Source organism: Mizuhopecten yessoensis, unplaced genomic scaffold (assembly GCF_002113885.1).
Source record: "Mizuhopecten yessoensis strain PY_sf001 unplaced genomic scaffold, ASM211388v2 scaffold1875, whole genome shotgun sequence".
NCBI lineage: Eukaryota > Metazoa > Mollusca > Bivalvia > Pectinida > Pectinidae > Mizuhopecten > Mizuhopecten yessoensis.
The window spans coordinates 65,915-91,844 of record NW_018404265.1 but is presented as its reverse complement, the minus strand read 5'-3'; the positions used below and the strand labels follow the sequence as shown (position 1 = coordinate 91,844).

The 25,930-nt window shown below is 36.4% G+C and overlaps 2 protein-coding genes across 3 annotated transcripts in view; both read right to left on the bottom strand.

The window, feature by feature from the left end:
• The window catches only part of LOC110441617 (kinesin-like protein KIF14), a 38,486-nt gene extending 25,278 nt beyond the window's left edge, over nt 1–13,208 (bottom strand). The window contains exons 1-6 of the mRNA XM_021484811.1: nt 12,015–13,208; nt 10,293–10,547; nt 9,910–10,000; nt 2,082–2,180; nt 1,719–1,802; nt 1,483–1,590 (exon numbers count right to left, since the gene is read on the bottom strand). Coding sequence (XP_021340486.1) covers nt 1,483–1,590; nt 1,719–1,802; nt 2,082–2,180; nt 9,910–10,000; nt 10,293–10,547; nt 12,015–12,802 — 1,425 coding nt within the window. The 5' untranslated portion in view covers nt 12,803–13,208. The remainder of the gene's footprint in view (nt 1–1,482; nt 1,591–1,718; nt 1,803–2,081; nt 2,181–9,909; nt 10,001–10,292; nt 10,548–12,014) is intronic.
• Nucleotides 13,209–22,607: 9,399 nt separating this feature from the next.
• Nucleotides 22,608–25,930, bottom strand: part of LOC110441639 (N-glycosylase/DNA lyase-like) — a 25,972-nt gene continuing 22,649 nt past the window's right edge. For both annotated transcript variants that reach the window (XM_021484848.1, XM_021484838.1), the window contains 2 exons: nt 23,517–24,579; nt 22,608–22,757 (listed from right to left, as the gene is read on the bottom strand). In XM_021484848.1, the coding sequence (XP_021340523.1) occupies nt 24,475–24,579 (105 nt within the window). In that variant the 3' untranslated portion in view covers nt 22,608–22,757; nt 23,517–24,474. The remainder of the gene's footprint in view (nt 22,758–23,516; nt 24,580–25,930) is intronic.

The window sequence follows — 25,930 nt, the reverse complement described above, 5'->3', positions numbered from 1 at the left end:
TCAATGGAGACATGGGTGCTGCTGCATACAACATTGGGGGTATTGTTTTAAAAAGTTCAAGGACAAAAACAAATGGTATTAAGGCGAAAAGATTTAAAGGGGTTTTTGGCAATTTTCAAAAAAGCATTATTGAAGTTAAGATTACTCTTCTACATTTATAACAAAAATAATCAAAAATATAATTTATTATCTACCTACCAATTTTTTTCAGACATGTAATAGGAAAAAAATCCACTATTTTTTTGCTTGTTTGGCCTAACTTGTCAAAAAAATATGAGTAAAAAATATTGTTAAACCTATTTTCCCTCAGGGTTATGAATTGGGATAGGAGCAGAAAGGTCATTGAAGCCTTGGGAATAATACATAGTATTCCAATGTATAACCTAAGATAAACATGTTCTTCATCTACATACCAGAATCCCTCAGTAAACATATCGGTATTATCATTAGCATACTGTACAGTTGCTTATTTTCAAAGGGGAAAAGTTCATGGATTAGTAACTAGTGATTCGTGAGATTTTCATTTCACGAATCACCACTACATTAAACAAATATATTTTTATTACTTTTTCCTTTTTTATATACTACATGTAGTAAAATATCATCAAAACACTTCCCCGTGTTTGTGTGAGTACCAGTGTGTAGACACTTCCCCGTGTTTGTGTGAGTACCAGTGTGTAGACACTTCCCGGTGTTTGTGTGAGTACCAGTGTGTAGACACTTCCCTGTGTTTGTGTGAGTACCAGTGTGTAGATACTTACCCGTGTTTGTGTGAGTACCAGTGTGTAGACACTTCCCCGTGTTTGTGTGAGTACCAGTGTGTAGACACTTCCCTGTGTTTGTGTGAGTACCAGTGTGTAGATACTTACCCGTGTTTGTGTGAGGTATCAGTGTGTAGATACTTCCCCGTGTTTGTGTGAGTATCAGTGTGTAGATACTTCCCCGTGTTTGTGTGAGTACCAGTGTGTAGACACTTCCCCGTGTTTGTGTGAGTACCAGTGTGTAGATACTTACCCATGTTTGTGTGAGGACCAGTGTGTAGATACTTACCCGTGTTTGTGTGAATACCAGGGTGTAGACACTTACCCGTGTTTGTGTGAGTACCAGTGTGTAGACAGTTACCCGTGTTTGTGCGAGTACCAGTGTGTAGACACTTACCCGTGGTTGTGTGAGTACCAGTGTGTAGACACCTACCCGTGTCTGTGTGAGTACCAGTGTGTAGACACTTACCTGTGTTTGTGTGAGTACCAGTGTGTAGATACTTACCCATGTTTGTGTGAGGACCAGTGCGTAGATACTTACCCGTGTTTGTGTGAATACCAGGGTGTAGACACTTACCCGTGTTTGTGTGAGGACCAGTGTGTAGACACCTACCCGTGTTTGTGTGAGTACCACTGTGTAGACACTTACCCGTGTTTGTGTGAGTACAAGTGTGTAGACACTTACCCGTGTTTGTGTGAGTACCAGTGTGTAGACACTTACCCGTGTTTGTGTGAGTACTAGTGTGAAGACAGAATGGGACCGGCTACTCTTGTCATTCATCCCAGTAGCAGCTGTGGCCCGGTTCTTGTTTCCCAGGTTAATCCAGCCCTGAGAGTGACAGTGTACATGTTAACATCAATAGTCATCCGTTCATTATAAACAATTAAATATCGAACAATTAGGAGAGGGAGATCTGCCCTTATACAGTAATGTCATTTATAGTGTTTTATATTTACCTCAACATCCTCAAAGGAGTTGGTGACGTAGGTCGATAATCCCTCGACGTAGGGACCGAGGGATGGGTGTTCACGCACTTTCAGCTGTAATACATAACATATGATATGTTTCTCAGGAATAAATATTCAAATCTAGATCGTACACAACCAACTATGCCGTCATATATCTTTTATAACCACAATCATGCCAACTACAGACATGATTAAGCATGAAGCTCAATATCGATACTGAAATATAATGTCATTTTGTGTTAAATATATACAACTTAAAAATGAATATGGAGTAAGCAGGAATCATCAGCAACTGAACTACAGCTTAAGTATAATATTTCCTAATTTGTAGTATACTAGCTTTGTACTTACTGTAGGTTTCTTGCCTCCCTTATCTTTGTACGAGGCCAGCAGGTCATGTATCTTCTCATTGTAGATCTCAAAGAAACTAATCTCAACATTGATCTTCACCTGGATTGAAATATAATATATATGTAGCTTATTAAGTAAGAAAATGTATCTATTCCTTCCACAATACTTAATTTTACCTTTTCAATGACAACATTTTATTTATGCAGGTTGAGATTCATTCATTTTGTTTCACTTTGACCCGTTAAACCATTAACTGATGGACTCTGTAGGCAGTGATCAATCTACACTTTATTTAATGGTCCTTTTCAACTGTACTGCTAAAAACAATGGGTCCCACAATGTTAAATTTCAGTATTTCCAGAAATTCTACGAGTACAATGTATTCTACGAGTATAGGATTTGGGACTTGTGTGTAGATTTATCACTGTGTAAGGAATATCCATGTCTGCTTTGGACTCAAAATGAATACATTCAGTTAAGGTTTATAAAATTTCTACCTGTGTCGAGTACTTTACACATTTAAATACCAGCACAGGTTCTCATTCCGATCCACTGATTACCTGATGAGACGTCACAGACAGTGATTACCCTGTCTGCTACAGGTCGTCAGTAATATGTGTAACAAGACAACATTGTGTATACGATCAATCAACCCAGGAACAATACGTCTGTGGAACCAGAGCTTTCCACACCTGTGATTCTCACTATCGGTCTGAACCAGCTGTTATTTCCATTATCACAAATCTATACATTCTTTTCCTCACAGAATTCTTGTAGTAATTTAATATATTATTATATTGTATGTGTGAATGAATACTTGAATTGTTACAGAAAATTCCAGTGTTTCCTGTAATAACATGTTCATACATAAATCTACATTTAGAAATGTGTGTATTTATAAAGTTAGGGTGTAACAGGTCACTAGGTTATTTTAATAAACCTGTAAGTGTATCCTTTTGATCACAGCATTGTTATCAACACCTGGCAAAGATCCACAGGGTAAACACTATCATTCCGACCTCAAAGTAACGGAGGGTACCACTCGGACTCCAACAGGCAGTGGATTAGGACAGCTCTATCTCATAATCATATTATCAATATTGACCATATTACCTAGACCTCTGGTCGTTATTGACCAAGTTAAAGTGTCTAAGAGATGACCGAAACTAAAGCCAATCTTATGGTGGCATCAACACGTTATCAATATTGTCATTACCTATCAAATGTCTTTGTTTCACTCTGTTCCTCGTTATACTCTGTGAGTAAAATCTTCAGGTTTCTGAGCGAGAAATATCACCAGTTCTCTGGTATATGTAGCAGGATTATCAGAAATAGAACCTCTTTTACTAGATTTCAATATTAAATTCAAAACAAGAGGCCTGTGGGCCTTTACGGTCACTTGAGCTGTAAAACAATTGTAATTTGTTGTTGTGATGTGACAAAAATAAATAGTATAAACCTAAAAATGGCTTTTAATTAACTGTGGTTTGGCAGTATAAAATATTGGTTCTTTTTGTTAGGGTCTTAAAAAGCACCTTATATTTAGGTCATAGGACCTTTCAATCCATGAAGTGGAGAACAGGTGAAAATTTTAACTGTCTATAAGGATGAGCAACGGACAAAGAGTGATTACACCAGGTCAACTAAGATTTTAAAACAACAAATGTCATATTCTGATCCAGGTTCTACGTAAGTAAGTCAACACTGACAGTGACATTAATATTAATGGTTATGTACAACTCACAAATACTATGCAGTGATAAATTTAAAATGCAAGTCCTGAGCCCTATACTCCTAGAACTATGACTTGAATATACTGCCATTTAAAAGGTAGGACCTGTAGTCATTAGAATACATTGGGAGAGGACATAGACAACCTAACAGTAGACTTCCACATGGGAGAGGACATAGACAACCTAACAGTAGACTTCCACAGACCATGTACTTTATACTAATAATATGGTAATTGTATATACTGGTAACCTCATACAGCATAAAGGGGTTATCCTCATAATTAAGTTAATTAATATTTATCTCGTTTTCAATAATGATATTGGACAAACACAAGCCATATAGAAGCTATAAAGTGTATATATTGAAATCAAACAGAAAGTAAATTAAGTCTCTTATAACACAACTGTGTATAAGTTGTGTCTACTAGCTCTTGTGTATTAGTTGTATGCCTGTCCAAATACGTAAATGTTTATAATGAATGATCTTTTAAACCTCAAACGACAAAAATAAATATTATCCCACTAGAACTTTTAACATGTTTTCCCTAATAAAAGTAATGAGATCTGTTGTAATAATTCCAATGACTGCCGGTGTCCTATAAAATTTCCATCCCCGTGAAATACTCATCCGGATGGATATTTTATGCATAAAATACTCATCCGGATGAATATTTAATGCATTAAATACTCATCCCCCCCATAAAATATTCATCCCCCCTAAAAATTATCATTTTTTTTTACACAAATACAAACTTTATAGCATTATTACATCATGTTACCTGTAATACATGGTTCCTGTATGTCTATCCAGGTAATTATAATACACAGGGTGTCACCTGTGTGGGGACTGGGACCCTGGGGGCTTATCAATACAGGTGAGAGATAGGTGACACTGCATGGTGACCAGCACACAGGTGTGGCTCAGCTTTACACAGGAAAATAAACAGCCTTATAATGAATGATAGTTAAACAAAGAAATACACTGAAGTTTAAAAAACATTAAAATCTTAAGTTTTGATAATTCACAAAAGGTTATAATAATGCAACTTGCATTGGTACTGATCTGAATGCTGAATTTTGTAGAGTGTATTCTGAAAAGAAGTGTTATGTTTAAACTTTCTTGATATCACAGTTGATTTCTGACATTTTAATATATCAACCTCCATCTTCCCCAACAANATGACAGGTGTCGATCACGTACAAAAACAAACAATCAGAACGAAAACTGGTGACACTGTTACCTGTTTACCAAGGTAATTGCCAAAAGATTCAATATTGATAATGACTAGAATTCTAAACATTGTAGGTGTGACTCAGATTTGGTTGCTTATACGTAACAACTTCAGAGCCACGATTTAAATTTGTGTTCCTTAATTTGACAACCCTACGTGTTCTGATGCCGTTTTATGCTGGTGTTGAAACTTTCTATTAATTCACTTGATAATTGACAGTCTATGGTCTTTGACATTGCTTATATATATCAAACTAATTATCATTCAGTCTTAAACTGTGACCAATGCAATTTTTCACAATGACATAATTTTATTGAACAGGACTTCAACAACAACGTAGTGTGATCGGAAACCCTCCTGTCACTGTTGTATAGAGACAATAGTCCAATATGGTGTACCAGTACTTTTTATTTCTTATGTTAAATATGGCATGACACCCCTCGATACTTTGTGGTGATGTCAGGTTATATTTACACAAAACCATTAAAGTGTCACACTTGAGACATACAAATGATTCTATAACATCTCTGTAAATGAACGGTCCGTATCAAGGAATCGTAAGAATTTTGTCATTAGTTCTACCGTGTAGATGAGAGTAAACCTAACTGACAGAGTTATAGGGGACTGGTTTATAATGGCTTCGGCCCACCCTATAATGAGCAGCGTTAACGATAGTTAAAGGGTAGTATTGTGTGTCCCTTCAACACAATGACCAAATACCTGGACAGATTACTGGGACAGAGGCTTAGCTACCATAAACACTGGATCAGGCTAATAATAATTCATAAATATTACCGGCTCTGAACAAGACTCCTAGACCAGTTACTTGTATATATAAAAAAATATTAATAGTTCCATCACTGAAATTTATCAGTAAATCTTGAAATTGTATGTAAATTATTCATATAAATAATAGATTTTTTCTTATCTAATTTAACGTGTTTCTATCACTGAAATTATCTAGCAAATAATATATTCTTAATAGATCATCTTTTTCTAAAGTTAAATAATAATTTAGGTAGACATATATTTATGGTAGGGAGCTATTAATAGAGATCTAGAGAGAACTGTAAAAGTATACTCCATCATTACATCACAATCTTCTTGGTGTTCTTAAAAACATTCTAATTAAATCACAACAATTCCTTATAATTAATGACTGAATTAAATCTTTGGACTTCGGATACATGTATATCTACATATCACCCTAGACACACATGACACATATACTGTAAACTGGCCAACCTTACACAGGCCGACAACCTTACACAGGCAGACAACCTTACACAGGCAGACAACCTTACACAGGCAGACAAACTTACACAGGCAGACAACCTTACACAGGCAGACAAACTAAGTGACAGATACACAGGCAGACAAACTAAGTGACAGATCTAAAGATGTTGTAAGAATTAAGAACAATGATCATGACTCTATTTCATAATATGTCGATGTAAAATGTCAGTTGAAGCTGTTTTATGCAACAAATTAATTGAGGGTGAAAACCCAGAGCTAAGGAAAATATGAATTTAACGTACAAAAACAATGGTAAACCTTTACTATAAACTACAATAATTCTATCTTTACAAAGTTCCATACACTGGGTCGTTGGTGCACTCGTACCATTACTGATCCTGGTTTAGGAGCAGACAATGACACGGGCATCTCTTGATCAACTCTACCTCTGTACAGTGTTGACATAATAACAAAGGACACTTCGTATGTAGGTGTATCAATGGAGTTGTTTTGTGTTACAATATCTCTTTATGTGTAGTTTACTATTACAAAACAATTCCCAAATGTTGAAAACCATTGAATAATCAGTCTTGTATTATAATGAGATCTGTTCATACCTAGCTGCCAAAATACTAGCCTGTAAGATGATCACCAACAAAGGGCATTAGATAGTACAAAACATTTTATGAGTCAGTTCTGTGGGGTAAAGTGTTCCCAAACAGACTTGATTCATTCCATCACAATCAGTTGTTTGGGGTGAAGTTCCCAAGCTTAATTCATTCTATCATTTAGTACTAGTTTTGTAGAGTGTAGTGCTTTTGACAAGGGTCTAGTTCATTCTATCGTTATTACATGTAGTAACTATGTTAATGGTCTTCAGTCAGACTTGTAACTATGTTAATGCTTCAGTCAGACTTGTAACTATGTTAATGGACTTCAGTCAGACTTGTAACTATGTCAATGAACTTCAGTCAGACTTTTAACTATGTCAAAGAACTTCAGTCAGACTTGTAACTATGGCGAAGAACTTCAGTCAGACTTGTAACTATGTCAAAGAACTTCAGTCAGACTTGTAACTATGTTAATGGTCTTCAGTCAGACTTGTAACTATGTCAATGAACTTCAGTCAGACTTGTAACTATGTCGAAGAACTTCAGTCAGACTTGTAACTATGTCAATGAACCTCAGACCTGCAACTATGTTATAATGTCATCCGTCTGACCTTTCACAGCCCACAGCAGGAGGAAATGGGTTAATATTTATCCCAACTTAACATACAATGTTTAATTGAAACCCATTTCATTATTTTCTGAGATTGAACCCTAACAGATTTAAAGTACAGCAATCCAGGCATAAACCAATAAGCCAGTGTATAAGTAGACTGTCACAGATAATACCAGAACTGATTTCTATTGAATTCAAAACACCAGAATTTCTAATTAGTAAGGTTTGATTACAGTAGGGCAGACATCAATACTTGTACAATGGAAACCCATTAAGCCTGAATACATCATTCATCTTCATGTGTAACTAAATGCCTGGCCCATCTTCGTGTGTAACTAAACGCCTGGCCCATCTTCGTGTGTAACTTAACGCCTGGCCCATCTCCGTGTGTAACTAAACGCCTGGCCCATCTTCATGTGTAACTAAACGCCTGGCCCATCTTCGTGTGTAACTAAATGCCTGGCCCATCTTCGTGTGCAACCAAACGCCTGGCCCATCTTCGTGTGTAATTAATTGCCTGGCCCATCTTCAAGTGTAACTAAACGCCTGGCCCATCTTCGTGTGTAACTAAATGCCTGGCCCATATTTTTGTGTAACTAATCGCCTGGCCCATCTTCGTGTGTAACTAAACGCCTGGCCCATCTTCGTGTGTAACTAAACGCCTGGCCCATCTTCGTGTGTAACTAAACGCCTGGCCCATCTTCGTGTGTAACTAAACGCCTGGCCCATCTTCGTGTGTAACTAAACGCCTGGCCCATCTTCGTGTGTAACTAAACGCCTGGCCCATCTTCGTGTGTAACTAAACGCCTGGCCCATCTTCGTGTGTAACTAAACGCCTGGCCCATCTTCGTGTGTAACTAAATGCCTGGCCCATCTTCGTGTGAAACTAAACACCTGGCCCATCTTCGTGTGTAACTAAACGCCTGGCCCATCTTTTTAGCCCAGAGATGTACATAGGGTTCATTTGGGTAGCCAATAAACTTCTGTCCAACTCAAAGTTATACTCACACCCACTATAACTGTATTTATGTCCACATATCTGTTACATAGTCATCCTAAAGAAATAACCCTGAACATCTGGGAGTGACATGACCAGCTTTTATCTCACTGACAGCTATTTTTCTAAGGATTTCTTAATGATATCAATCAAACCGTATTCCATGTAGCAAACAGTTTACCCATCACAACTTTATTACAATGTAAACTGATCAAATGAGGGAAAATTTAATTTGAACAAATCAAGAAACTTGGCAGGTTATTTTGTGTTGATTTTACTATAATTTTGTTTGCAACTTAATGAAAATCCTACTTTTAATTATAAACCTGATTTTTTCCAATCCTGGAAATACAAATTGTAGTAAAATATATTCCCAATCAAAATAGAGATAGCGCAGCTTTGAAAACAAAACAGGAGTTGCAAAATGTACAGTGTATATATATCCATATTTAAAAGAAGGAAGCCCAGACTACATCATATAGGGATGTTGATCTTTATGTTGTCTGGTCATCTCTCCTTTTAATTTCTATTACTCTTATGGCCGGACTAGTGAATTCCATTACTCTTATGGCCAGACTAGTGAATCCCATTACTCTTATGGCCGGACTAGTGAATCCCATTACTCTTATGGCCAGACTAGTGAATTCCATTACTCTTATGGCCGGACTAGTGAATTCCTTTACTCTTATGGCCGGACTAGTGAATTCCTTTACTCTTATGGACGGACTAGTGAATTCCATTACTCTTATGGCCGGACTAGTGAATTCCATTACTCTTATGGCCGGACTAGTGAATTCCATTACTCTTATGGCCGGACGAGTGAATTCCATTACTCTTATGTCTGGACGAGTGAATTCCATTACTCTTATGGCCGGACTAGTGAATTCCATTACTCTTATGGCCGGACTAGTGAATTCCATTACTCTTATGGCCNGAATTCCATTACTCTTATGGCCGGACTAGTGAATCCCATTACTCTTATGGCCGGACTAGTGAATCCCATTACTCTTATGGCCGGACTAGTGAATTCCATTCAGGAATCCATCAACTGGGGTACGCAGACCTTCACTGAACATCCATTAGCGAATGTTGGATCTCATTTTTCCTTGTATTTGTAGTATCCATATTTGTTAAAAATATAGATAATTTAAGTATTATGAATTTGTGTTTAAGGTGCTCTGAAGCAATTCACATTTGTTCATCGACCAAATAAAACTTTAAGGTTTTATTTTCTCTGAATTGTTTAAATTGAGTATAGTGGGTTTTTTATGTCATTCTATACAAAACATTTAATGTCCTCTATATTTTTTGAGGACTTGTGAAAATTTGGTCTAATCTAGATTTCCATCCGTGATTTTCTTAACTAAGGTACAGCAGTACACAAGTAGTAAATGAACGATCCTCACCTTGTCCGAGTCCCTTGTAACATCTGCCCTACAGAACAGCTCTTCACAGAATCGCGGGATGATGCCAACCTCATTGCCGTGACCCATGATGCTACAATTATATTTAAGACATTGTAAATCATAGATAAAATTGTTTCCTAGTTTTCCACTCTGTTTTCAAATGTTCCACAATCTTTTTTATTAATTAAATTTGTTGTACATCAAACATTTCTTGTACAAATTCTAACACAGATAATTGAAATATGACAAATCTTGAAAGATAGAAGTGATTTTTACACTGTAACTGGACTTCATAAATGATGCTATGTACAGGAAAGCCTGCTTATCCTAGATTTAGTTTTGGTGTTTACTGTTGAGTGTTTCTGACAGGTGAAGGGTATTACCTGTAACTTTTGCCACTTCCTGTTTGTCCATAAGCAAACAAACAGGTGTTGTAGCCCTCGAAGGCCTTCCCTAACAGAGGCTGGGCGAGGAGGCGGTACACCTGCTCCTGACTAGCATAGTCGCCTAGGTTACTGTCCAGAGAGTTGAAGGCATAGTCGTAGGCAAACTTGTGAACGGTACCAGAACCTGAGGTCACCAACGCTTCATTTCCAGACATTGAAACCACACATTTGGACAAATGGTCACCTATCTCTCTGGTAAATAAAATACATCACAACAGATTACCCAATGATTAGAACTTGTTACATGAAAACCACAAGAACTGATACAATGGAAATATTCGATAATTAACTACAATGTAATTATAAGGTCCGGATTAACTTAAGTATAGGATGAAACTATTCATAAAACTATAAAAAAAAAAACACACTCTATACTACAACATAAAAAGACTTTGGATCAGTGTAGCAATCAAGACAAAAAATCATGTTTTCAACTATATACTGTAGCTACAGAATACAATTGTCACACACACACAAGGAATGCTCCACTCACTAAATATGCATAAACACTGCCACCATAATGTAAGAATTTAAGTATGCCCTTCAATAATTAAGTAATAATAAGTAACTAGTGCCAAAACCATTCTTTCAGGATAAAATAAATATTCTGGTGTGTTTTCTTGAGTTTTAAAACATTTCCAATCATACTAGATTTGAAGAATGGTATATTCAAATATCAGAAGTTTGGACCTTACCAAGGAGTAAGTTATTATTTTCTCAACAAATGTAACATGTCTTCCAAAATCTTTTCAACTCAAAGTAAATGAAATCAGGATTACACTATGATTTAATACTATTTTTGATTATTCAAGACATTGTGTAATCTACTTTGCTGCAATGGTAATTATAATAATGTGAATTATGCAGGGTATCCACAAATATGTAAAGCTACAATATCATGTTGAAATACTTCCATTTTAGAAACTGACCTTGGTTTTTAAATCATATTTTTCCGTTTACTATGCACATGTATAAAATATGTTTTAACTCAAAATATTGTATTAAAGCACAAATATGTCTATATTGTTGTTAATACATATTACAATACTTGTATATATCCTTTGGCTAGTTATTGGGTAAGTGTAAGCAGCTTAGTTTACCAAGGAAAGGTCATGACCAGTCTCCTACACCACTTTATATAAGACTGTGATCCATGTGCTGGGTAGCATTTATACTCAACATCCTTCTGTTCCTGCAGCTATTGCTCTTATATATGTTACCAAAAATGCTAACCATAATCACTATATCCTACAGCTACTTTAACATAATACATGTACAAATGAAAATTAATATAGTTTACTCATTTCTATTTCAAACATTTAATTACAATTCATAACATCGGTACATATATACTAGTACTGGAGTACATGCAGTGTAGTTTAACAAAAAGTGAGAGCAGTCTCGAGCTCCAAGACCTGTAAATTGCTCACACTCAGATTTGGGCTTAAATCATATTTTAGAAGGTACTTTAGATATTACAGGCACTTAGAGTAAAAGCTCTAGGGGTTATCCCATGATTTATCAGACAGAAACCATTCGTGCGACCATCGACGGAATGAACCTAAATAATACCTTTGCTTCACAGGCAACACTTAAACTGCAGTTAATACACCATGAAATTTTGAATGTGTATTACAGCCAGATATACTATTTACAAACCTCTGCAGAAAGGGTCGGATCCTGACAGCCACTGTAACACTGCTGCTGTCCTCCTCCTCATCCAGCCGCATCAAATCGCTGCGGAACTTGTCATAAGACATCTGATACTGTGGGAGATCCATCTGCACCGCTGAGTAACATTCCGGGGTGCTGAGGAACTTATTATCCAGTGTGAACCTCCTTGATGGTGTTGACTTCATCCCGGGACTATAGTCTCCCACGATACTGGTTGAATCTACATGCCCCTCTACTGTGACCCTCCGAGACTGTTTTACTGGAGTTAAAAAGGAGTTGTCTGGTGTTTTACAATAATCTGATCTTACCTCCCCAGTTGCTGTCCATGCATTTTTTCCATTCCTAGAAACTGTTATTTTTGCATCACATTCATCCTTTCTGCTGAAGTCACTCGTAGTAATTGTAATTTTCTTATCGCATGCCTCATGATCCCTACCAGTACTTACTGTTACTCTCTTTTCAACTTTAAACTGGTTGTCATTTAAGTTTTGCTCTTTAGTTGGTTCAATATTTTCTTTACCACTTGGGTCAATACTTGGGTCAATATTTGACAGCACAGTGACAGAACCCTTGTCTCCTCTGTCAATAAACAGAGACACGCTTAGTGGGTCAGGTTTTATGTGACCGATCGATTTTGTACCACCCACGGAAGTTTCCATTATTTCAGCATTAAAAGATACAGCTCTTGTACCAGGAGTACATCGGTCTCGTATGTCAGCGGGTAAGGTCGGCAACAGCCGTTTACCTCTCGCCTTGCTGCGTGGTGTATCCATATTTTCAAACGGCGCACACAACTTTTTTACAGAAATTTTCTCCAAATGTATTTCATGTGGTACCACATTGGTAGGAGTTATGCATGCACATCATAAGACCGAAAGTAAACACACATGCATGCATAGAAATCGTTTAGAACAGTACACCACTTGATACGTATCCTATTGAAATCAGTCGTGTCAGATCATCGGTTGGTAAACAACAAAACAGTGAATGAGGACCAACAGGTGCTCGTTTTCAACGCTAGTCTACAGGCACATGCATATTACAGCAATAAATTTCTCTTCGTGCATTTTCTTACGCATAAAAACAGGTCAGGTCGACGGTTTGGGATTACTAAGGTGTATTAATGTGTTGGTTTAATCCGATGAGGATTAAAATGTTTCAAAAATCCCTCGTCGGCTTCCCGCTATGGCGTAAATCAAATGTAACGCGGTGTTTGATTGGCTGATTTTATAACTTATGTTACTTGTAACAAGCGATTCAGTTAATGTAAAGGTATCGTCACTGAACCCTTTACAAAGTAGCACACGCGCCAGAATTAACGTGTTGAAAATAATCAACTTTTCTCCAAAAAATCAATTTCCTTACTGACTGCATATATCATATTTCAACACCATTTTTTTCCAGTTTAAATGCCGTCTTTTTATTTAATCAAATCAAGTTATAACGGAATTAATCCAGAGACGTATACATTGCATTGATTTTTCAACGGACTCAATCTAAATCCGTGATTTTTCTTAAAATATTTTTAATGCAAATACAAATTTTAATACGATTCTTTGTCTAAAAAGTCGGCATTAAAACTGGGGGGGGGGGGGAATGAATTGGTGTTGAATTCAAACAGTGTCTGAATTAAGCTATCGTTTGTCTTAGTGTTAATTTTGAAGTAACACAGATATTGAAAAAAAAACACCATCTTATTTATGAATAATGCCAAACAATGGACTTAAGATTCCTACCTTATCATTTTATAAAGTTACTTAATTAAAACAATATAGCTACATTTTTTATTAATTAAGTTAGTCATTCCTTTAGTGCTATCATAGAATTAGATAAATCCGCCGTGCTATTATTTAACTAGCTGTTAGAAAAGAGGGCAATTTCTAATATTCTGGACTCTATCAATGTATAACTGACCTTTTTGAGGAAATCTTGGCGGTCGAAATATCTGGTGGGTGTGTTTCTCCTTCATTTTATGAATGGTGACTTATTCCTTCTATGTCCGCGTGGTGCACATGTATCGCTCGCAGTGGTCGCATTAAAACTGAGCAAAACTGCCACTAGCTCTTTCCTTTAATTTCTTGAAACCTCGGGGTATTGTCATAAAGCTACATGTGGATTGTCACCTGTCGCCATTCCAATTAACTACCTGTACAAGTGTACTCCTACATGTACACGTGTTAGTTGATAATGGACAGATATACAGCTGCCGCCCACTCCCCATCCCAACACACCGTGTCCATTCAGGTACCTATAGTATCCCTATAGCCGGCCCATTAGGGGCATAATCTATTGAATCACTTACCTGACTTACCTGTGGTGCGAGATGACCGTTATTACGTAACAAATCCTCTATTGCGTGACCAATTAAGTCCGATTAGGGGTGATCCTTGTCGCCTGGAAGTTCCCAATTAGGTCACACATGTATGTAACGACACGGGCTTGACTCTCCAGAATAAACAAGAAAATTATACCGTTTCCTTCTCAGGCTCCAAGCGCCATAAATTTTCACAAACAAAAAGTGTCATTACAAACATCGGTCTCCATATTAAAAGTTCTCAAAATCGTTTTATTACAACACGCATGTCACATAAAAAATATTCTTCTCCCTAGACGGGGGATGACCCATTCAAACGACGTTCTTGAAAACCAAGTTAAATAAAATAAAATAAAAAATAGGTTAACAGAGATGTATACCGCCAGTATGCATACGTACAGAAAGGAAGATCATAAAATATAAAAAATATTATTCTTATTGGGGGAAATTCAACTTATAGAAAAATAAAAAAAAAAAAAAAATAAAACACAATTAATATGTAAAAATAACCCTGCATGCTATAAACATGGACGTAAAAACAATCCTGTAATAAACCAATACACCAGTAATAACTATATTAGTCTTTATTTAACTACACTATTAGCCATAGTCAAAATATTAAAAAAGTATTCGTTGCATCAAAATCTAGATAATTTTGTTGAAACTGGAATCTTTCGAAAGAAAAGTGATTGGAAAACCACAGTATATAATTCTGTAATGAAATATGAGGGACACAATCTAAATTTACAAGGTTTCGAGAAATACATAACCAACTCAAACCTAATACTTTATGGAAGCTAGCGCTTCGATTTCCTCAATACAGAGAATATATACAATATATAATGACAATAGTTGTAACCATCCGTAGCTTGACTACCAGGAAATTATGTCATAAATGTGGGTTTTTATATCAAGACCCAATGACACATCTAGTGCTACAGTGTACTTATACTTCCGAGTTGAGGGACCAACTATGGTGCTGTATAATTAATATCAAGGATATACTGTTTAGTGTCTATTTACACTCTCTCCCAGATCTTGAGATATTATACCAAATGATTGGAGGAAATTTACCTAACAAAATTAGTGAAGAAGAGTTGAATGATTTCAGGATAAAATCCATCATTTATGTGTACAAGATGTGTAAACTAATAATTATACTTAATGTATATAATAGTTATGATTAAAAGTTAAATACATACATATCTAATGTAGAATGTTATATAAGTTATGTGTACTTAGCAAAAGATATCACATGAGATACTATATGAACTATACTACAGATTATGATGCATGGGATTATACATGTGTGGGCCCGTAACACCTCGCAGGTAGGGATACCCCCGCACCCACCCTTGTGTGATCCAGACCCACAAATGTATCCTCCGCGTTTATAGTTTGTATGTTACAAAACTAAAACTAAACAATAAATGTCTTTATTGCATGTTTTTACAAATACAACGATACATTGATGTCTATACATAGTCATGTATCAGTATTACGTACCACGTATCAATACAATTTATTATAATTTCCTTGGCTTGTGCAAATCAATTTACAATCTGTATATTGAAACTTTTTAGGTTTACTTTAAAATATTTTATTATTTTACACTTTATATATTTATGTAATGCATATTATGTATTCGTGTATATATGTACCAAATACTTTGTATATATGTTCCACATTACTTTGTAATCTTCATCTTTGGAGGCAATAAAGAGAATAATTAGTTATTTTTATTTGATAACAATACAGTAATACATATATTTAACTACACTAACTGAACAATAATACAATTTCAATCAGTGAATTAGAAGACTGGGACAATAAACGGGATGGAAATGTCACATTTGGACATGTTTTGATAGAGTGACCCACATGTATAACAACTAAGCCTACGTATGGTTATAGATTTTTTAACGCCAACTCGTACATATTTCACACCTTTTGTGTACATACAAATCTAACTGGTTGTGCCACATAAAACTTTTTGCCCAATCCCTTTTGTATAATAAATGCAAATGAAAAATATGTTTAAATAATTATTTTTTTTCTTCTACAATTCATCTTACCAACCTGAAGAACAATGTTTAGAAAAAGCCCAAGGCTAATCTACTAGATACGGTCACCAGACTACTTAAACTGGTTCATAAACAGAAACAAAGTATTGGTGATACTGTCTTAATTTCAATCAGATTATAGTGAAAGACTATATTCATATTCAAATTTATTTTTTAATGGGAATTCCCATGTAGGTACAGGACGTCATAATGATAAACTCCATGTAAATATAGGCACAGTTCGTCATAATGATAAAATCAATGTAAATATAGGTACAGTAAGTCATAATGATAAACTACATGTCATAATGATAAACTCTATGTGAATATAAGTACAGTACTTCATAATGATAAACTCGATGTAAATATAAGTACCGTACGTCATAATGATAATCTCCATGTAAATATAAGTTCAGTACGTCATAATGACAAGCTCCATGTAAATGTAGGGACAGTACATCATAATGATAAACTTCATGTAAATATAGGTACAGTACGTCATAACGATAAACTCCATGTAGGTATACAGTACTCATAATGATAAACTCCGTGTCATAATGATAAACTACATGTCATAATGATAAACTACATGTCATAATGATAAACTTCATGTAAATGTCGGTATACAGTACTCATAATGATAAACTCGATGTAAATATAAGTACAGTCCGTCATAATGATAAACTACATGTCATAATGATAAACTCAATGTAAATATCGATATACAGTACGTCATAATGACAAGCTCCATGTAAATATAAGCACAGAACGTCAACATGAGAAACTCCATGTAAATATCGATATACAGTACGTCATAACGATAAACTCCATGTACATGTCGGTATAGAGTACGTCATACTGATAAGCTCCATGTAAATGTAAGTACAGTACGTCATAATGACAAGCTCCATGTAAATATAAGCACAGAACGTCAACATGAGAAACTCCATGTAAATGGCGGTATAGAGTACGTCATACTGATAAGCTCCATGTAAATATAGGCACAGTTCGTCATAATGATATACTCCATGTAAATATCGGTATACAGTACGTCAAAATGATAAACTCCATGTCAATGTAGGTATACAGTACGTAATAATGATAAACTCCAAGGCATAATGAAGGATAAGCAACAGGGAAGATTACTGTAATGTAGAAGAATAAGCACCAGGGGAGACTACTGTGTGCGAGAAGGATAAGCAACCAGGGAGCCTACTGTGTGGGAGAAAGATAAGCAACAGGAGACTACTGTGTGGAAGAATGATAAGCAACAGGGGAGATTACTGTTTTGGAGAAGGATAATCAACAGGGGAGACTACTGTGTGCGAGAAGGATAAGCAAGAGGGGAGACTACTGTGTGAGAGAAGGATAGGCAACAAGGGAGACTACTGTGTGGAAGAATGATAAGCAACAGGGGAGTCTACTGTGTGGGAGAAGGATAAGCAAGAGGGGAGACTACTGTGTGCGAGAAGGATAAGCAACTGGGGAGACTACTGTGTGAGAGAAGGCTAAGCAACAGGAAGATTACTGTAATGTAGAAGAATAAGCACCAGGGGAGACTACTGTGTGCGAGAAGGATAAGCAACTGGGGAGACTACTGTGTGCGAGAAGGATAAGCAACAGGGGAGATTACTGTTTTGGAGAAGGATAATCAACAGGGGAGACTACTGTGTGGCAGAAGGATAAGCAACTGGGGAGACTACTGTGTGGGAGAAGAATAAGCACCAGGGGAGACTACTGTGTGAGAGAAGGCTAAGCAACAGGAAGATTACTGTAATGTAGAAGGATAAGCAACAGGGGAGACTACTGTGTGGCAGAAGGATAAGCAACAGGGCGATTACTGTAATGTAGAAGGATAAGCAACCAGGGAGCCTACTGTGTGGGAGAAAGATAAGCAACAGGAGACTACTGTGTGCGAGAAGGATAAGCAAGAGGGGAGACTACTGTGTGAGAATAGGTACAGTACGTCATAACGATAAACTCCATGTAGGTATACAGGACGTCATAATGATAAGCTCCATGTAAGTAAATATAAGTACAGGACGTTATAATGATAAACTCCAAGGCATAATGAAGGATAAGCAACATGGAAGATTACTGTGTGGGAGAAAGATAAGCAACAGGAGACTACTGTGTGCGAGAAGGATAAGCAACTGGGGAGACTACTGTGTGAGAGAAGGCTAAGCAACAGGAAGATTACTGTAATGTATAAGGATAATCAACAGGGGAGACTACTGTGTGAGAATAGGTACAGTACGTCATATTGATCAACTCCATGTCAATGTAGGTATACAGTACTCATAATGATAAACTCTATGTGAATATAAGTACAGTACGTCAAAATGATAAACTCCATGAAAATATAGGTACAGTACGTCATATTGATCAACTCCATGTCAATGTAGGTATACAGTACGTAATAATGATAAACTCCAAGGCATAATGAAGGATAAGCAACAAGGCAGACTCCTGTGTGAGAGAAGGATACCAGGTAAATATAAGTACAGTACGGCATAATGATAAACTCAGTGTCATAATAATAAACTCCGTGTCATAATAATAAACTCCATGTAGGTATACAGGACGTCATAATTATAAACTCCATGTAAGTATAAGTACAGTGCGTCATATTGATAAACTCCATTTAAATATAGGTACAGTAAGTCATAATGATAAACTTCATGTAAATATAGGTGCAGTACGTCATAATGATAAGCTCCATGTAAATATAAGTACAGGACGTTATAATGATAAACTCCGTGTCATAATAATAAACTCCGTGTCATAATGATAAACTCCGTGTCATAATAATAAACTCCGTGTCATAATAATAAACTCCGTGTCATAATAATAAACTCCGTGTCATAATGATAAACTCAGTGTCATAATAATAAACTCCGTGTCATAATGATAAACTACATGTCATAATGATAAACTCGATGTAAATATAAGTACAGTCCGTCATAATGATAAAATCAATGTAAATATAGGTACAGTACGTCATAATGACAAGCTCCATGTAAATGTAGGTACAGAACGTCATAATGATAAAATCAATGTAAATATAGGTACAGTACGTCATTCCATGTAAATATAAGTTCAGTACGTCATAATGACAAGCTCCATGTAAATATAAGTTCAGTACGTCATAATGATAAACTCTATGTGAATATAAGTACAGTATCTCATAATGATAAACTACATGTCATAATGATAAACTACATGTCATAATGATAAACTACATGTCATAATGATAAACTCCATGTCATAATGATAAACTCCATGTAAATGTCGGTATAGAGTACGTCATAATGATAAGCTCCATGTAAATGTAGGTATACAGTACGTCATAATGATAAGCTCCATGTAAATGTAAGTACAGTACGTCATAATGATAAACTCCATGTCAATGTAGGTATACAGTACGTCATAATGATAAACTCCATGTGAATGTAGGTACAGTACGTCATAATGATAAACTCCATGTCATAATGATAAACTCCATGTAAATGTAGGTACAGTACGTCATAATGATAAACTCCAAGTCATAATGAAGGATAAGCAACAGGGGAGACTACTGTGTGAGAGAAGGATAGGCAACAAGGGAGACTACTGTGTGAGAGAAGGATAAGCAACAAGGGTGACTACTGTGTGAGAGAAGGATAAGCAACATGGAAGATTACTGTGTGAGAGAAGGATAAGCAACCAGGGAGACTACTGTGTGAGAGAAGGATAAGCAACAAGGGAGACTACTGGGTGGGAGAAGGATAAGCAACAGGGGAGACTACTGGGTGGGAGAAGGATAAGCAACAGGGGAGACTACTGTGGGAGAGAAGGATAGGCAACAAGGGAGACTACTGTGTGAGAGAAGGATAAGCAACAGGGGAGATTACTGTTTTGGAGAAGAATAAGCATCAGGGGAGACTACTGTGTGGCAGAAGGATAAGCAACTGGGGAGACTACTGTGTGGGAGAAGGATAAGCAACAGGGGAGACTACTGTTTTAGCCAGATCGTCAAACAGGATTTTTCACAATATTTACTCATGTGCTGAGTACAAAAATAGACTAGCTTTCGTTGTGTAGACACAGATTGGTAATGGCCAAAAATGAAGTTTTTTTTTTTATTTAAATGTGAAGCCCACATAATCCAATTCATCATGTATATTTAACATTTGATACATGTAATATTACAGGGGTTATTCATTGTACAAAAATAGTCAGTCAGTCTAGTGAAGTTTATAGGAATTATTTCTGATGTTATTTTCCATTACCAGGATTGACCACAAACAAATGACAAACTGGTAACCATTAATAGTGTTGTTTTTATTAAAAATGTTTAATAAACATACATGTATCCTAATTCAATATCAGTTATTTCATTTTTTGACATGATTCAGTAAAATATAGGATTGGGGTGGTCAGGTGGTGCAGTGGATAGCACACTTGCCTTTCACCAAGGTGGCCGGGGTTAGATTCCCCAATCGGACGTGAAAAGGTTTAGAGTAACCTGCCAGACCACATGGGTTTTCTCCGGAAACTCTGGTTTCTTCCCACACTAAGACCCCCACACGCTAACATCCGGGCCAACAAGAATGATTAATATAAGCTGAATTAACTTGTTTCATAATTGTAAAATAAATAAAAAATGAATATTTTTATTTTTTAAATATAAGATTCATTTCTTCTAAATACATTGTCTCAGTATGTTAACTAGACATCAGAACCAAGTTTCAAGATGTCAGGAAATCACTGATTGTAACACCACAATGCAAAGTTGTTTTTATTGTGACATCATTATGTCTCCCCTTCGAATGCAGTGCACTGGAATTAGGTCACTGTGACCTTCACCTCAAGGTCAAAGGTCAAATAAGTGCACATTTTCAGTAAATTCTTGTCCGGCCCGTAAATTTCAAACCGTTAAAAGATATCTTAATCTAACTTGAAGTATACCTGAATCATCCACAGAAGGTGTGCAGTGCACTGGAACTAGGTCTCGTGCCCCACTTTAAACATAGTTATGGCCCTTTGTTTAGTTTGTTTGTGCATAAGTTCTATGTTATTTCACCTACGTTGACCATACTTACCATATTGATGTATTTTGGGAAGGCGGAATTTCTCACACTAAAATCAGATTTTAGGCCCCACTATATACAGAGTTATGGCCCTTTGTTTATTTTTAATACCAAGGTTAGTCCACGGCATAGCTTCTAAACCATTAAAGATATCTTAATCAAAATTGATGTCTACCTGCATCACTCACAGAAGGTGTGCAGTGCACTGGAATTAGGTATCGTGCGTCACTTTATACAGAGTTATGGCCCTTTGTTTATTTTTAATACCGAAGTTTGTCCACGGCATAACTTCCATGTTATCAGGGCCCCGCATCTGCCCTATACTAATTCATCTGTCCGTCCGTCATAATCAAACAAGGTATCAAGGTCACTGGATCAAATATCAAGGTCAAATTTTGTATCTATTCCCTGATGAACATTTTGTTATGACATTTTGAACAAAGTTGGTTGGAATTTAACAAAGAGTCAACTGACTTAAGGTCAAGGTCACTGGGTCTATTTCAAGGTCAGATATTTTATCTTTTTACTGATGAACATTTTTTGTATGTTATTATGAAGCAAAGTTGTTCGGAACTTAACACGGAGTCAACTGACCAAAGGTCAGGGTTACGGGTTCCAAAGGTTCAAGGTCAAGGTCAAGTTTATTTTTCACTGATGAAAATTTTGTTATCATATTATGAAGCAAAGTTGGTTGGATTTGAAGAATGAGTCAACTGACCAAAGATCAGGGTCACTGGGTTAAAGGTCAAGGTCATTTGGGTCCAAAGGTCAAAGACAAAGTGGATCTCTTACTTTGACCCTGACTCTTGATGGGGGAGGTATTTAAGGTGAAATAAAACAAATCAAAGCTAACAAATGAGTATTGCACCGGTATTTACATTTCTGTTAGCCCAGCAAATATGGATGTGGAAGGAAACAAGAGATTCACATCATAGTACATGTAAAATGTATATTTTGCTTCCTTGCAATTTTTTTTAAAGTCCAAATGTCAAATGTCAAGCTCAGCTATATGGGCAGATTGCTTCTTGATGATTATGGGGATATATTGCCACAAGACGGGGCCCTTACTGACCTGTAAGTGTTCTAGTTTGTCTTGATGATTATGGGGGCTATATTGCCACAAGACGGGGCCCTTACTGACCTGCCAGTGTTCTAGTTTGTCTTGATAATTATGGGGAATATATTGCCACAAGACGGGGCCCATACTGACCTGTAAATGTTCTAGTTTGTCTTGATAATTATGGGGAATATATTGCCACAAGACGGGGCCCTTACTGACCTGTCAGTGTTCTAGTTTGTCTTGATAATTATGGGGGATATATTGCCACAAGACGGGGCCCTTACTGACCTGTCAGTGTTCTAGTTTGTCTTGATGATTATGGGGGATATATTGCCACAAGACGGGGCCCTTACTGACCTGTCAGTGTTCTAGTTTGTCTTGATGATTATGGGGGATATATTGCCACAAGACGGGGCCCTTACTGACCTGTCAGTGTTCTAGTTTGTCTTGATGATTATGGGGGATATATTGCCACAAGACGGGGCCCTTACTGACCTGTCAGTGTTCTAGTTTGTCTTGATGATTATGGGGGATATATTGCCACAAGACGGGGCCCTTACTGACCTGTCAGTGTTCTAGTTTGTCTTGATGATTATGGGGGATATATTGCCACAAGACGGGGCCCTTACTGACCTGTCAGTGTTCTAGTTTGTCTTGATGATTATGGGGGATATATTGCCACAAGACGGGGCCCTTACTGACCTGTCAGTGTTCTAGTTTGTCTTGATGATTATGGGGGATATATTGCCACAAGACGGGGCCCTTACTGACCTGTCAGTGTTCTAGTTTGTCTTGATGATTATGGGGGATATATTGCCACAAGACGGGGCCCTTACTGACCTGTCAGTGTTCTAGTTTGTCTTGATGATTATGGGGGATATATTGCCACAAGACGGGGCCCTTACTGACCTGTCAGTGTCCTAGTTTGTCTTGATAATTATGGGGGATATATTGCCACAAGACGGGGCCCTTACTGACCTGTCAGTGTTCTAGTTTCACCTACGTTGACCAAACTTGCTAAAGTTTTAATGTATCTTGGGTAAGTAGGAGTGTCAAATTCTAAATTCGGGTCTCGTGCCCCACTATATAAAGCGATATGGCCCTCCGTTAATTTTTATACCGGAATTTTTCTATTTGCTAATAAGGGGGAGACAAAAGTTTTTGTTCACAAAAACAAAATTCTAGTTTGATTATATTTTCTCAATCTTCATTGTTCAAAGTTCTGATACTGTTGTAGATATAATGTGTCTTTAGGGATACAACCTTGATTCTGTCGTAAATACGGCGTTTTATTGGGTTGATACTGTTGCTGGTACAATAATTGTACGTCAATAATTCAACTCCATTGTTTTGTGGGTTGATACTGTTGCTGGTACAATAATTGTACGTTAATAATTTAGCTTCATTGTTTTGTGGGTTGATACTATTGCTGGTACAATAATTGTACGTCAATAATTCAACTTCATTGTTTTGTGGGTTGATACTGTTGTTGGTCCAAGAGGTGTACATCAATAATTCAACTCCATTGTTTTGTGGGTTGATACTGTTATTGGTCCAAGAGGTGTACATCAATAATTCAACTCCATTGTTTTGTGGGTTGATACTGTTCTTGGTCCAAGAGGTGTACATCAATAATTTAGCTTCAATGTTTTGTGGGTTGATACTGTTGTTGGTCTAAGAGGTTTACATCAATAATTTAGCTTCATTGTTTTGTGGGTTGATACTGTTGTTGGTCCAGGAGGTGTACATCAATAATTTAGCTTCATTGTTTTGTGGGTTGATACTGTTGTTGGTCCAAGAGGTGTACATCAATAATTTAGCTTCAATGTTTTGTGGGTTGATACTGTTGTTGGTCTAAGAGGTGTACATCAATAATTTAGCTTCATTGTTTTGTGGGTTGATACTGTTGTTGGTCCAAGAGGTGTACATCAATATTTCAAGTCCATTGTTTTGCTCTCTTTCCTCCACCAGTCACTGATGACTTTGACCTTTTATAACCTTTGGCCTGGGATTTATTTGGGCTAGTTTCCACATCTATTTCCTGGGAAAATAAATAAATGGAGTTGTATGTAACAAAGGAAGATGCCACAGATGAGACAGGTACTGACATACATTAAATGAAAGATAAACTGGGTGTATTTCCAGTAATTATGGATAATAAAAAAGTCGCAGTGATATCTAACTGGTAACAATAGATAACAAAGGGAGATTAGCTAACAAGGGAGATAACACAGATCTGACCTGTAAATTACCTAGGTAACAAAGGGGAAATAGCGGATGTGACCTGTGTATTAAGTAACAAAGGGGAAATAGCAGATGTGACCTGTGTATTAAGTAAAAAGGGGAAATAACAGATGTGACCTGTGTATTAAGGTCATTGGAGTGTATTGATAAACGGAAACAGGAAGTACATCCCTAGTTGAAAATCCAATGTAGGGAGACAGTATCACAAATTCCGCAAATTCTAATGTTTATTATTGACAGAACAGTGTGTTCTCTCAATATTAAAGTATTTCATGGCAATCCAGGCATTAATTCAGGTGTTTTTTTATCAATGAGTCACATGTGTCCATTTTCTGTACTTCAGGAACCCGGCTACCTATTTCACTACTGTGAAGTTTTTCAAGAACGATAACTCTTACCTGCAATTACTATGTGTACATGGTTTTATTATAAAATGTCAATTTTTATATCGTGTATAGAGAATTAATTTAAACAATTTCAGCATTTATTAAATTGATATACATTAATGCAATACTAATATATGTCAGTATAATTTTTATTGACATTATTTTGTAAAAATATTGTGTCTTTCAGGGTTTTTTCAAAATTCACTCCTTTTTATTTAAATTTCCATTTATATTCCTTAAAATTCTGACAATTATATTTTTTTGTGGCAGAAAATTTTCTTTACTTTTAAGCAATATAACTACAAAATTTGAAGAAATTCTACTGAGAAATGGTGACACAATCCTATTACCTTAAGTAACAAAGGGGAGATAACAGTTAAACTGTATACGTAAATTACTTAACAAATGGGGATATGACCTGTATTTTGGGTAGCAGAGAACAGTAGAAATGGCCTGATCCTTAAAATAAAGGGCATGTCTCAGATACACATGGATAGTGGATTCAATGTGCACAACACACCTACATAATTAGATATATATATATATTTATAAACAACATTTTGAATACATTTTGTTTAGAAGACTGATTTTTTTTCAAAAACTGTTTACTTGTGAAAACAATGACAAGATGCCCAATGGGCCTGCATCACTCACCTGGTATAAATCTCACACTTGTAACATTATAAGTGATCTAAAATAAAGCTACAGGCAAAATATCAGTATTTATTATTAAATTTCATTCAAAAGAACCTTTTTTTTTTT